Here is a 15,760-nt window from a genome sequence, read left to right on the forward strand (position 1 = left end):
TCAATTCCTTGGCCCAATCTAAGTTTCCTCATCGGGTCTTGATTAATCGATCCAATAGCCCCGGTATCTCATACCGAGCCCTTAATCATCGGCTCTCACCGATCCTGGGCTTCAAGAGTGGTCGTGTCTTTCTAGCTTCCGTAGTTGATACATAAAAACCCGGGAAAATGCTCCAAGAGTGCAATTTCCTGTAAAATACAACTAAAACTACGAAAACACTATAAACACACAAATTAGTAATAAAAGTGGCTCTAAGGAGCCAAAAACACTACTAATTATAGGGGTGGCAATTCGGGTCAGTGGGTCAGGTTCGGGTCAGATTTCGGGTTATGCTTAGAAATAATCAAAAATAGTGCAAAACTTAAAATTATTACGAAATATGAAATTTTGGTCAAATCGGGTCGAATTCGGGTTATTCGGGTTCGGATCGGGTCGGGTTCGGGTTTCTCTCAGTAACTTCGGGTCGGGTTCGTTCGGGTTATCGGGTCGGGTCAGGGATTGCCAGCCCTAACTAATTATGACCGCGGGACGGGGGTAAAACACTATATAAATTGGATATATCAATGCACCTTGTAAATATGAGTAGTATATCAAATCCTTTTAAAGCAATCATGAGGAGTATTACATTTCGCCTACAAAAGAGAGAGAAAGGGATTAGATAAACCCTAAGAGAGAGAGAGAGTAATTAACATCAATAATCTTAAAATCTAATTAATTTTTTTTAAGGTTCTAATTATTTCATTTTCTGAGATATTAAAATAAGAAAATCTAATTTGAAATTGATTTTTAGTATTTTTGAAAATTACAAAAGTGAATTTTTGGAAAATTAAAAATGAAGGAGGTTTTTATTTATTTATTTACTTATTTATTTTTGTGGCCATGAGGGTGACTAAAGTTTGGTTCGTGGAGGCGGATGCACGATCCGCATGGTGCATCCACTCCAAAGTACAAAAAGGCGGAATGAACATGCAGGTATATAATAATGTACATGGGCATATAAAAGAACATAGTGTTCATTTATAATGTACATGGACATATACATAAAAGAACATAGTGTTAATTTATAATGTACATTAGATTTTGTGCAACAAATTTGTAATTTTTGTATAATAATATACCTTTTTTTTTTTTTGTATAATGAAATAGATAAATAGTACTATAATTTTTTTTACCATACATTAATTACAATCATTTCAATTTTTTTTTTTTTTTACCTAAAGTTCACTTTCTCTCTCCAAACAAAACTTCAAACCCATTTAGATTCCTCAAACCTCAAGCAAAATTTCAAGAAATTCGAAATTTTGAGTCCAAAATTGTTCAAGATGACAAATAAAAACGAAAGGTAAGACCAAATTCGACATTCATACTTGTTATTTGACATTCATACTTGTTTATTTTGAGTTTATTGTTTGTTTTTTATACATTTGATTGAAAATTGTAATATTTGATTTTATTGGGAATTAATTGCGATTTTGATGTTATTTTGTTGTTGCAATGAGAAATAAAATGAAGTTCTTGAAGAAGATCGTCCGATTAATCCATTTTTGAAGAATAAAGCAAGCAAATAGACAATTTTAGAAAAAGTTGTAAATTCAAATAATACAATGTACATTAAAATACAGTAAAATGTTCGTTTTTCATATATTTACATGATGCAAATAATACAATGTACATTAAACATGTAACCAACATTATAACATATATGTTCATTAGAATATAATACAATGTACATTATAATACAATAAAATGTACTTTTTTTATATGCATACATGGTCATTTATACCAAATGTACATTTACTATATGAATAATGTTTTTTTAATATTATCATGTTCTTTACTAATATTACAAATGTTCTTTAGATTTACAAAAAAAACATATAAAACTAGATGTTTTTTATAAAATAGCTATATGTTCTTCATAAAACAAGTATATGTTCTTTACTGAACAACTGAATGTTCATTCCGCCTTTTTTTAAAAGAAAACCGGATGCACCAAGCATGGTGCATCCGCCTCCACTGAAAAAATTTCATGAGGGTGACACCTCATTAGGCCCACTTTGACCTTATGGTGATAATATTTTCTATGTTCATAGAATCATCCATCATACAGCACAGAGGGCTGATTCAGTCTAGTCTATACTTCTATATCTATACTTAGTATTTAAAAAGACAAACCACAATCACCTATATGACACATATCATCCTAATTAACCCATATGCCACATAACACATCCATTAGTAGTATTTCCTCTTTATACAAAGTAAAAGATAAAATAAAATGTTATTGAATGCTAAAGTCTTTATGCATTCCTAACTTGCAAATTTGAGTAAGAAAATGGAGTGTTCCATTTTCACTAAAAAAGTAAAAGTTGTACTCCTCTCTATACCCCTTTTAATGTAAAAGTTAAAATAAAAAATTATTTAATGTTAAAATCTTTATGTATTCCTAACTTGCAAATTATAAGTAAGAAAATTAAGCAAATTATTACAAAAAAATCACCGACACATGCAATACAAATAAACAACACATTTCAAGGAAAATAAAATGAACTACAACCCGTTCGTTGAACAGGGCAAAAGACTAGTTAAATATTAAAAAGCCACGCAAAAAGCTCTTCTTTTTTTTTTTTTACATGGAAATCCTCATCAGTGCTTATTAATACTCCCTCCGTTTCATAATGTTAGTCCCATATGGAATCAATCACATAAAATAAGAAAAAAATATATATATTTGGAGTTTAACATTAAAGTACACCATAATTCATAATTTTTTAATTTATTTTTTTATTTTTTTATTTTTGGTAAATAGAGATTTTTAATAACCATAATTCATAATTAGTTTACCTTATTTAACTTTTTTTTTATTAGGAAAACATAAGTCATAATTGCATAATTTAAGGTAATTATTTCCTTACTTCGATTTTTTTTTTTTGAAATAAAATTGATTCATAATTAAAGTCATACGACATCTATAAAGAGATTTAGATCTAATGAATACATAATAACTGAATCAAATAAAAACATTCCATAAACAAAGCTACGATCGTTGTTGCAAATTGTACATTTTTCATACCCTCTTTCATATCGCTGTGATTTACAGCCTTCATTAGCGAGGGGTCTATCGATCTGTTGTAGCCCAGTAGAAAATTTTCGTCTGATTCGCTAGATTGTAATCGACATATTAACCTCTTTTTCGATCTCCCACAAAATTTTACCCATGAAACAACTCTATAGCAATTCATAAAATAAAAAATGCAAATCCTCCCTCAAAAGAGAGAAGAAAAACCCGGTCTTTCGAAGAAGCCAAATCTTCCTAAAGAAGAAGAAAAACCATGTCTTTCGAGGGAGAAATATTCCTCTTATAAGAGGAAGAATTATTATTATAAACCTAAAACAATAGAAAAAGCACACAAAAACAAACAATTGGGGCTTTCTACCGATAAAAATCGATGGAAGCCCCTCCAAAATTCAACAATGGAGGTTAGCGTTTTAGAGATAGAAGAGAGGAAAGAGAGGCTAGGGTTATCAATCCACAACTTATTAATTCAAAAAAAAATGCGGATTTCATGTTATCAATGCACAACTTATTAATTAAAAAAAAAAAAAAATCAAATTATAAATGAAATATATTCAATATGGGTATATTTTTTTTTAATATGTCCAAAATAGTATATGGACTAACATTATGAAACGGAGGGAGTAATTTTTTTTTTTATTATTTTTTTTTATCCACTCATCTACGTGTTCCATTTCCAACGTGGCTTCACTCTATATTTTGTCAACCCATTCATAAATAGCATCCCCTGGTTTTGCTCAATTTGAACAACAGTAGCAACAACAATTTCTCCAATTTCTCGTACCAATTTTCGAATAAATTCTTTGGATAAAACCTTTTCCCTTTATAATTCCATTTTATTTATTTCATCACATTTTTAATCAACAAAAATCCCTTTAGATTTCCTACTTTAGCATCTGATTCATCCTACCAATTTATCAGCCCGTCATTATTATTTTTATTTATTTTTAAAATTTTTTTTTTCAATTTCCCAAAGATGGAAAATTAATTATAATTATAATTATAATGTCTATATAAATCCAGAAAATGCGAATTTTCAAGAGAAACGTTTCGTTGTGTTTATCTCATCTTCCTTCCGAATTCTTGTCATCTTCTCTTGCTGTTTCTTCCTTTACAGTCAGGTTTAGTTCCGGATTCCCTATCCTTCTGAAGCGGAATCAAATTCATACAGGTTATTATTTTGTGATTTTTATGCTTGTTTTTGTTATTTAATTGCATTTTTTGGGTTGATTTTAGTTGAAATTCCAATTTTCTGTAGTTTTTGAATTAATCTTGGAAATTTGATGCAATAATTGTCGAGTCAAGATAAATTAATGTTGAATTATTGGTTTTATTTTTATTTTAATTATTATTTTTTGTCTAATTTATGTTTCTTGGATTTGGGTACTTATGTCGGACATGAATACGTGAAAATGTCTATTATATTGTTTTTCCTATTGTGGAGTATCCGACACCGGTACTTAGAGTTGAAATAAAGGGTTCATAGTGACATAATTATTAATTGGAAACAGTACAGTGAAATTACTTGATTTTCTTTATGGAATTGATGATTGTTAGATATCTATTATTAGTCTGTGTTTTCATTTTGTTGACTTTCATTGCTTTTGTTGATATGATTTGATAAGTTTTGGACTAGTGTTAGAGTTATGGTTTGAGTTAAAGTAGGGAATAATCTTAGAATAGTTGATAGAATACATTTCTGGTCTGAAAAACTTCCAATTCGTGCTAAATGCCGGTTGCAGGATAAGGGGTTGTTGTCATTTGATAATGGTTGTCACTGTTTTTGTCAGGCATCATTGATAGATATAAATGCCAATGGAGTTGCTATAAATTTCCCTTTAGTTTTGCTATGTTAAAAGTAGCTTTTCTTTCTAATACATGGGAAACTATTATGGCTGTATTTGTCAATTCGTCCCATGTCTAGTATCTACTCTCTTTGTGCGCTAGAAAGGATGTTATTTGTCCCGTATTATGGTACTCATGATTATATCTCAAAAGAGGGGGGATACTTGCAAAGAAACTTGCTTCTTGGCTTGTTCACAAGATACCCCTTGCCATAGAATTAGTTTTGATTGGATTAAAACACCAATCTAATAGCAACTGGGGCCTATATCAATGATCTCCTATATGATTCTCTTCCCTACTATTAGTTCACAAAAAGTGGAACTTAGATTAGTTAGTGCTCCTTACCAGCCACAAGTCAATGATATTTTAGAAACTTTTGCATTTACTTTTGTTGGACCTATAGCTTGAATTTATTTATTTATTTTATTTTATTTTTTTTTGTTGCTGACAAAGGAAATATTTTCTTTTTTCTTCATCATTAGGAATGTAACTTATGCAGTTTGGGTCATTTAGAATGTTACAGTAGATACCTATCTTTATCCTTTGATATTTCTTTCCCCATTATTGTTCAATGAGATAACCTATATTACTCGGACTCAAATACCCATGTCCGACACGAATTCGTGTCCAAGTGGCTAACTCGGCTATTTTGTGAAAAAAAAAAAAAAATATATGATTTTGAACTAAAATGAAGTGTCCTAGTGTCATACCCATGTGAGTGTTAAACACGGGGTACTTGAGGTAAAATGAAGAGTCTAAGTAATATAGGAGATAACTACTACTCTATGAGTGCTCTTTTTTTAAAATCTGTATTGATTATGGATCTTTAATTTAAAATGGGTTAGGAGAGGTGTATAGTTGATGACTAAAAAAATGAACTAGGAATATTGCTACAACCTCCATTAATTATTATGTGCAATCTTGGGGTATTATATGTGAGATATAAAATATTCCAAAGTTGCACATAATAATTAACGAAGGTAGTATTATTTTTGCTTTTATGTCATCTAGGGTTCTTTTTTCTTACTCTTATAGGTTTTTATATAAGGAAATACTTGTACCATGTATGTCTTGTCATTTTAGTTGTTAGTATTGGGTGAGTTGCAGTTATAGTGGTATTTGGACATAGAGTTTATCTCATATTCTCCAAGTAGCTTTAAGATATAAATATCACCCTACTTATTGTTATTGTTTAGAACTTCAGATGATGAATTTGTTCAGTACTACATAGCTGGTATTGATGCTGCTGCGTTATAGCTAAGTCTCCTTGGAGTAGATTGTAGGGCTTTATTTCTTAGACATAGTTAAGGCTGATGGGTACCAGCCAATACCCAATTATTAAAGACTATGAGACCTAAAAATTTGGACATGGAAACAATTGTCGGTAAATACCAATGAAATCAAAGAATAATAATAACAAACTGAAGAACTTCAGTGATTGTGTAGATCTCAAATCAAGAATTGCGCCATAGTATAGTGACCATTGCCTAAGAAGCGAACTTACTCATGTAGGAAATGGTTGTGGCGTTTTCCTTTGATTTTGAGTCACTTTGACTTTGAGTTATACAGTGACATATGTTGACATGTCTGTACCCTTAGAAGTTGATTTCACATGTATTTACTTTCTTCTTTTCTTTAGTGAGATTAAAAATAGGGTATGGTTAACGAATTTGTTTATGGCAAGATATTTGGAGAGGTGGTCAGCTTTTATGTTTTTTTTTGTTTGTTTTTTTTTTTTTCTCTCTTTGTGATTACATTTGTCTTCTAATTTTCATTGCAATAATGCTTGGGAGTTGCATTTTCAAAGCCCCCTACATGATAGGAGTAATCAGTGCATTATGTCTTTCATACAAGCTTTGGATCTTTAATTAGCAGCCGTAGTAGATTCTTTGGTGTGGATGGGGTACTCATTAGTGTTACACCCCCAATTTACTAACTAATAATAAATAATTAATAAAGGAACAATAGACAACCTTTTAATAAAATTGTGGAATCATACACCTAAATCGGGGTATCACCGCCACACTGTCAAGTGTTAAGGCTTACAAATGCCAAAAATTACAACTCAATAAACTTAGTGAGCTATTTATACAACTTTACAAACTCGTTATAACATATTAATCGAAACACTTGAGTTCCTTTAGCTACGATTATTTTTGTTAAACCTACTTAGAAAATCTTGACTATTCACCATTAAAGACAATTCCAAAATAGATCGTCGCAGGGCCACTATATGAAAAACACATGGCCGCAAACACATGTAGCACAACAAAACAATACCCACGTCACCAAAAAGCTAAGTAATAAACACATATCATAGTACAAAGAATAATAGGATAATCAACATTACTAGCTCAATTAAGTAATGTAGTTTAAAGCTACATTATACATTGTACTCTGGAAGCAACCTTTGTCAAATCCAACCTCGAATAATAATATGATCTTTTACTCAATTAACTCATGTATCACATAAGTGTGTCGTGCTCTTAGTTCTATACCTAGGCTTGGACATGAGTAATTTGAATAACAAACCAATAAGTACAAAAAAAAAACTTGAATACTTTCAATAACTAGATTACACCCTTGAATCATACCACATACGGCCAAATCCCACTATAGGGGACCATAGAAAATAATAAATAAAGATTGTATCTCATTCTTAACGGATGATTATCATCTCCTTACCACTATGCCAAGGACTAAGGTAATAATCGCCGAGTCTTAAACCAAGAACAAAATATAATTCTCAACCTTTTGATCTCATACATTGATCAAATAATCATTCACAACTTATAGATAATATCTTAACAATGGCACATATTCCCAAATAATATAATAATTCAATTTATAAATATCTCAACTCTTAGGGCAATCAAACTAGTACCCAAAATTAATTAACTCACAACCTAAAAATAATACTCTGCATTAATAACTCTAAACCTCAAAACAATACTCCCTCGAACAACAACATTAACCTAGCATATTAACAAGATCAATCATATACAACAATAATAATAAGAAAATTAAATCTGATCAAATAATAAAATTGTATACATTAATCATACATATAAATTAAACTCAAGCATAAGAATAGCAAATCATACAATAATAATATAAAACATTTATACAAACAACTCCAAAGAAGATCAGTGTGATTACCTTCCGGAAACAATTCCACGACAAAAGAAATGAATTGCAAAGTCCTAGCTGTAGTAATTGGTCCATGATGGTGGTAATGAAATTATATATGGGCGTATATTTGCTACTCGCATGATTAGATTACAATGATGGGTTGACTTGGATTGTATAAAATCCAATTGTTGCTTTGCATTGCAAAGGAATTGGTGCAAAAGTACAATAATCTGCGAAAGAAATTTGAGGAAATTGGTTTAGCTACAAAAGATCAATTGGAGTGGAGGCAAAGCTGAAATTAATTAGGGAATAAGGAGTATTTATAGTTTCGTAAACAACAAGAGTCCTATAAGATATAAACTTAGGTTTTATACTTTCCAAAGTATAAAATTCAAACTATGGAAAGTTAAGAATAATTAAAAATTACTTATTTTATAATATAAATCTATTATATAAATATAAAATATTAATCATAAAATATTTGGGTATTACAATTAGGGTCTTTTACTCATTTCCTTTTTGCTTGACCGAAACATTTCAGTTTCCAGATTTTTTTGGTGGCCAAAATTATCCAGAAGGCAAGGGTTTCTCATAAAGTGAGAGCTTTTTTAAGAAATTGGTGTTGTATGTGCAGCCATACAAGAAGGGATCTGTTTAGGATTGAGATGGACAGTAAGATAATAGGGATTTCATCTATTGAGAACACGATGTGTGAGAATAGCCTAAGATGCTTTGGCCATTTAAGACAGAGAATGAGTGAGGCTTTAGTAAGTAGGCTTGAAGAGTGGCAAAGTGATGGATGGAGAAGACCTTAGAAAGTTTGGAGGAAGTGATTGAAGGTAAAATGAGTCTTTCGGGGATTGAGGAAATTATGACATTGGATAGAATGTTTTAATATTGTTTATTGAATTATTATTTCAAAGTACATTTGATTTTTGAGATTATTGAATTTAAATTTGGCTTTGTTGTATCAAGTTATACTATTTTTGCTCTTATAGGCTGTTCATCTTCTATGGCTATTGATCTGTCATATTGCCTGATTTTATTATTATCTTTGATTCTTATCAGGATCTTGTAAGCTGCGCAGTGGTTCTCCAATGGATGGGAATGTGACTGCTGAACAGTACAAAGAAGCACGATTTCAAAGTGAGGTTGGTCAAAGTCCATGTATCTGGTCTTCCACATCAGGCGGAGATAACCTTAACGTTCCGCTGGGAAAACAAATTTTTTGCAATAGATCCTTGAACATGAAAAGTATTGTTGCTGTTGGGTTTGATATGGACTATACTTTAGCACAGTACAAGCCAGAGACATTTGAATCCCTTGCATATGAAGGGACCATTAAGAAGCTTGTGTTTGACTTGGGATATCCTCCTGAGGTTTGTCTGAAGTTTTTTATTAGTTGTTTTTGTGAGGCAGATTTTGACGTCCATTTTCTGCAACTTTGGGCATTTCATGTTTCTACTTATCAATAAAGCTGTTATGGTATCTCCAGTAGTTTTTATGTGGCAGAAACTACTGCTTGGGACTGATTTGTACAAGTTTTGATTGCACTCTTGCTAGGCTATTATTTCATATATCGCTGAGTAATCTAATTTGTCTATTTTTAACAAAGGCTTCACCTTATTATAGAAATTATAAATTAAAGATATTAGACATAGGGATTATTCTGTTTCTATTGTCTGTAAAAATGTATTTGCCTAATCCTGAGTGATTACTAAATTAATTATGCTATGTATAATAAGCTTTCTTTACCAAATTTTTTTAGTTGATACTATTTATCAGGAAGAATGAAAGGAAATAATTTAAACATCACTTGTTAAACTTAAGAAATTGTACTTAAGTGTAAACTTGTATTGTTGCCAGTATTTTTATATGGGGAAAGAATTGCAGTTTTATTTTTTCTTTGTTCTAAATATTGTGCACTGTGATCACTGAATGTTATATCATCAATGTCTTCTCTTAGTCTTGTCCTCTCACTCTCTCAGATTAGTGGGTGTGAAAATCCTTTTGAGTGTGGTGTTACCAGCTGCCTTTTTATCTATGTTATTGAATGGTGCTTTATTTTGTTGATGGCTGGAAGCCTGTAAGCCTTGGTGGGTATGGAAACGTGAGACTGATATTTGGGGATCGCAAGGGGCTTTGGTATGCTCCTTAGATGCTATTTACTTTGGAAGTTCCCTCTGTATCATTTTACATCCAGTGTGATATCCTGGATTAGGTTTCTTTCCTGTCTTGGTGTAGAATTTCTAGATATACATCCTAGAGCTGCTTTGGATAAGTACATTTTGATTTTGAAAAATTGATTTTGGAATAATTCATCTATTGTACAGATGTGCCTCTTTTATTATCTTCTCCACATTAAAATATAGGGTCGGTGGATTAAGGGTTAAATAGAGATATATGCTTTTTTTTCTTTTTCTTCTTCTTCTTCCATTTTTTTTTTTTTTTTTTTTTTTTTTGAAAGAAGACATTTGGCTTTGTTAGTGCTTGTTCTATTTAAGTAGCCTTTTCACCCATAGCGTGTAATAAGGATCATTATGTTGAAGTTAGGGATTTGACACTAATCGGTTTTGACTTCAGTTTCTAAATGCATATCTTTTGACTGATTTTGTTGAAAGGGATATTTTGTGTCTAAAGCAAATTGCTAGTAAAGATAAAACAATTAATATGGGTGCATGAACTCCTTATCCTAGTCAAATACTTCCTCTGTTCCATATTCGCTGACACTTTTGTTTAGGCACATGTGCTAATGCATGATTTCAAACATCAATATCTTCAATTTTCAATAGGAAAAAATAATACTTGTAAAATAAGTTTGATTTTTAGAAAGCGTACATTGAGACGAATTTAACGAGACCCCATATGACTTTTTTCCCCTATGGCATGTTCTTTTTGGTTTCTGTTAACTATGGTATAAATTGAGTGTAACAAGTTATCATACAATTGTCATTTCCTTGCAGCTGTTGCAGTGGTCTTTTGATTCAAAGTACATGGTTAGAGGTTTGGTTCTTGATAAAAAGAGAGGCAATATTTTGAAGGTAAATTGCATTAGAATGGGTTTAATACGTTGTGTTGCACATTGAAGTGGTATTTGACCTTACTCTATTGCAGATGGATCGACATAAATACGTGAAAGTAGCATACCATGGCTTTAGAGAGATGTCTAAAGAAGAAAAAGTTGAAACTTACGGGAATACTTTGACAAGAGATTCCTTTGACGAGCCTGACTACGCCCTCATCGATACACTCTTTTCCTTAGCAGAGACCTATTTATTTGCACAGCTAGTTGATTTCAAGGACAAAAATCCTGGAAGAGTCCCAGCAGGAGCTGAGTAAGTTTACGGACATTTTTAGTTGTGTGTGCGCGATTCTGGACCTGGTGTTGAGAAAGAATTTATAAAACTTAGCTACTTTTGATTGTATAAAATGTTTTTGGACATTGTCTGCAGTTATGCTCGTATGTACAAGGATGTTAGAGCTGCTGTTGATCTGTGTCATCGTGATGGGACCTTAAAGCAGATGGTTGCCAAAGATCCTGAAAGGTTATATATTGTCTTATTTTTTTCTATAAGTTGAAGTTGTTGAAAGGATCCATCTCAGCCCCAAAACTTTTACTCCTTAAATATTTGGTATTAGTAGGATTTATGATTTTTTTTTTCTGCCTGACCTTTGTTATCTTGTATGCTAATGTTCTTTTTTGACTGTGTCGAGCTTATGGAAATATATTTGCTGCAATGAATTGTTGGTTTGTACCTGTAGGAGTGATCTTAGGGGTTTCAGGAGATGAGGGGGGTGGTGGGGCTGCAGGGTGAACATGTGAATAGTCTGGCATTTTGTCATTAATGTAGAAAACTTGTTTCTACCTGTGTCATTGCAAGGTAGTGAAGCTGCAAGTGCTTAGTGAAGTTAATGGGAACACACAGGTTTCCTAAGAACCTAATCAGCTCCATATAAGGAAATTCATTCCAGAAAAGAAACTGTCTCCAGTGAGGCTTATGTCAGCAGGATTCAGGAACTAAGAATTTTTACTTCAAAAAGAGCAATTTTAACTAAGCGTTATTGATATACTTGGGAAAATTTTGTTCATTCCATGCTTTATGTCCAAATTAGGCCGGAAGCAGGAATCTTATATCAATATCTGTACATATTATGTGCATGCTCTCAAATTTGTTTTTTTAATGCAATAAAAATTCAAATGAGTTGAAACATTTGAAACTTTTAAAATAACTTAGGGACTGTTTGGTATTACTGTAGTTTTTCATTTTTAATTTTTTAAAGTCATGATGTATCATGGCTGTGTTTGATAAATAGCTTAAAGCTGAAAGGTGAAGCTGATTATGTTAGCTGATTTTGACTAGCTGATTGTATTAACTGATTTGACCAAATTATTTTATTAGCTGATTGTATTAATTGATTTGACTAACTTATGTTATTAGCTGATTGTATAAAAGTGTTTGGTAAATAGGTGATTGCTTAAAGGTGACTGAGTATGTGAAATGACCAATAAGCTAATTGTGGGGTAGGTAGTTTAGATAGGATTTTAAATTAAATGAGGTTATAAGTGTCATTTCACAATAATTAATGAATAAGCTAATTGAAAAAGCTCCTAAAATGAGCTTTTTCAAAAAGAGCTTATTTAGTGGAATAAGTTCTTCAAATAAGCTTACCACCAAACATCTTGAATTAGCTTATTTAATAGTCAATAAGCTAATATTGGTCAAATAAGCTAATTTTGCTCAAATAAGCTGTTTACCAAACACGACCCATATAAAAAAAATCTAAAATTCGTCTAACTTATTGAAATCATGGCAATTAATAAGACAGACAACATAAAAGTGAAAACTACTGTTTGGGGGTTTTTGTCCCTTGGAAGAGTTACAACACTGAGACTGGATTCAGCAAAGGACGCCTGTACCTGAAGGCAAACGGACCGCCGGATGGTCGGTGGTCCGCCTCCGAAGATTAAGTTAGTAAACGTTCGGTAATAAAACGTGCGGAAGTAAAATTATCTGCTCGGATTGCTGTCTGTTCTTTGAAAATGACAGCTCTGTAGTAAGTGACGTATTGTCTCGTATTGCGTGTATATTCTCCCTTGTCATAAATGTAAGAATGTGCATATTTATAGGGTACTTTTGGAAAGTGTGCCCTTCCTAGGATCTGGTGACCTAGGGATTAGGTCACGCCGCAAAACGGCGCCTCAAGGTTTGGGCCCTTGAAGGCCGCCATTCCAGATGCCTGAGTGACGCGTGTCACTGAGCCCAAAAGGCCTTTGGGCATCTTTTTGGGTGACACGCGTCGCCCTCTGATTGGTCCATGCTGGATCATCAGTCCGTTTAGGGCGTCTGCTTAGGGCAGAATGTCTGCCCTCCACGTGTCATCATCTCATAGGTCCAAATGGCACCTTTACTAAGGACACGTGGCATTTTCTGATTGGGCCACCTCGCCGGGTAAAAATACCCAAATCAACTACTTTTTCTAGTTTTTTGGTTTTTTGTTTTTTAAAAAGTAAAAAAAAAAAAAGATAACAAACAAACCCTAGGTAGTATCAAATAAATTAAAAGGTTTCAATTTTAATATAATTAATATTTTTCTAGTAAGATGCCTTTGGCTCTTCATTATTTTGTATAGTAGCTGTATTAAGGATTGAATTTTTAGATATGCTCAATGCTATATGATAAAGTATTTCCTTGCATGGGCCGAATATGGCATATTGTGCGTGCTCTTAATGTCTCTTATCGAGATCATCCACAGATGCATTTATATATGGTAGCCGATAGGCATTAGGGTTGAAAAACTTATTGTTGGTAGAAATAAATGACGCAGAGCATCTAATTGGGATTGTGTGGGAACTTATCTGATTCATGGTTCCATTCTATGGAGCTTTTTGTTAAAATATGTGGTTGTTTCCTGGCATAGGATGATCAATGAGATTTGTATGGTTGGGGACTCCTAGCCCTTCCGTTACTCCACCTATGTCTTACTTTTTGGAGAATCAGGTGGTGTCTCTTTTTACGTGAAGTCCCCCACTTTTTTTTATTTTATTTTAATCTAGCTAGCGGGGTCCATTGGAAAAGCAAAGGTGATAACGGGGAATATGAATTTAAAAAATAACCCAACCAAACACATTAGTAAAACAAAGTTATTCATTATGTTTTTCTAACCTGAAACTTTTGTTTTTCCTTGCGGCGGCCTTGGTGATTATTACTGATGGACAAAACACGCTGATTGACGAAATGGCCTTTAATGGTGCTTTAATAATCTTGTGTCCTAGGCTCTGCTTCACCTTTAAGATTTTTAATAGAGAAAGAAAATCAACCTTATGAGAGGGTATCTGTATAATTGTAGGCTGAGGAAGTTACTTTTTTGCAGAAACCTCTGTATATTGTCAGAGTTATATTTTATGTTTTACTTTGTAATTATTGCAGCTTAGTATTTTACGCATGCCTTTAAAAATAAATCAAACTGTGCTTGCCTTCCTATGGACTTGTTCTGAGTAATTTGCTGCTGCCACTTGTGTATCAGGTACATTATTGATGATACTTCAATCGTACCGATGCTAGAAATGCTTAGAGATTCAGGTCGTTCAACCTTTTTGGTGACTAATAGGTAATAGTTCCTATCTTAAATAGATTATAAAGTTAATAAGCTATCAGAATAATAAAATACTGAGGTCTTGAAGCTATTATTAATGTCCTAATTATTAAGGAAATGTGGATTTTGTCTTCGCTAGCTGGCTATATGCTGCATAGCATGGAAACAGAAATGCAGATGTGGCATGTTAAAGATAGTAGGATATGTGAAACTAATACTAAAAAGATGTATATTTTTTCGTTTTCCTACATCATCTGATCACCTTGAAAAAGTTATTCTTAAATATGAAATATACTATTTTACCAACTTTTTAATTAGAGTTTATTATTAGGAAAAAATAAAGGCCAATTGTCCTTTTTGTTAGAGTATTCTAATACTTGTAATTCTCCCTCTGTTTCCTTTTTGTATCTCCATCATGTGTCCTATGTTTTGTTATCTTCTAGAGTATTCTGTAACTCTTAATCACCCCTTATTTTGTTTGACCATCCTATGCCCTATGCTTTGTTTTTACTCTAAGCCTTCGTTTATTTTAATAGAAAGCATTTTCAGGAAAAATGTAAATGGAAAACAATTTTTTTACGAGAAAACTTAATTGTGAACTAGTGTTCCTTTGTTTCCTTACAAAAAAATTTAGAGGGAAATTGAATGGGATTTTGAGGGAGGATAAAAATGATGTTAGGACTTAGTAGTAAGGAGGAATGTAAAAATAACAAATGTTTTCCACTCTTGGGAAAACTATTTTCCACCTTTGGGATAATTATTTTCTGCCATTACAAACCAAACAATAAAAAAAGGTTAATAATTTTTTTAAGAATATGTTGTTCGTCGAAATAAATGTGGCCTAAAACTTTTACTTTCTCTTGTTGTAGAATATATGTTTTGCCTTTGATGTAAAGACCTTGTTAGTGCTGCTGAAGCCAAGCCCTCACACATCATAAACCATTGTCATAAAGCCATAGGCCATAGTTGTTTTTATTGTTTTCCGGCAATATTCCTATTATAGGATGAACCCTGTATAAAGAAGAGAGAATGGGAGTACAGGGAGAGAGAGGTAGGCTTTTTTGACGCCTGTTTAGCATAATTTAATACTACGTAGGATTTTCTCCATAGACA

General features: G+C 32.3%; 1 protein-coding gene across 2 annotated transcripts in view; it reads left to right on the top strand.

The window, feature by feature from the left end:
• Positions 1-3,710: 3,710 nt before the first annotated feature.
• Positions 3,711-15,760, top strand: part of LOC145639002 (uncharacterized) — a 39,011-nt gene continuing 26,961 nt past the window's right edge. Inside the window, exons 1-6 of one of the 2 annotated variants that reach the window (XM_081690104.1) lie at positions 3,711-4,247; positions 9,122-9,432; positions 11,017-11,094; positions 11,168-11,388; positions 11,506-11,598; positions 14,579-14,662. In XM_081690104.1, coding sequence (XP_081546230.1) covers positions 4,103-4,247; positions 9,122-9,432; positions 11,017-11,094; positions 11,168-11,388; positions 11,506-11,598; positions 14,579-14,662 — 932 coding nt within the window. In that variant the 5' untranslated portion in view covers positions 3,711-4,102. The remainder of the gene's footprint in view (positions 4,248-9,121; positions 9,433-11,016; positions 11,095-11,167; positions 11,389-11,505; positions 11,599-14,578; positions 14,663-15,760) is intronic. The other variant, XM_081690101.1, reaches the window with a different exon arrangement.

The sequence above is a fragment of the Chenopodium album genome, chromosome 7 (assembly GCF_948465745.1).
Source record: "Chenopodium album chromosome 7, dcCheAlbu1.1, whole genome shotgun sequence".
Classification (NCBI taxonomy): domain Eukaryota; kingdom Viridiplantae; phylum Streptophyta; class Magnoliopsida; order Caryophyllales; family Amaranthaceae; genus Chenopodium; species Chenopodium album.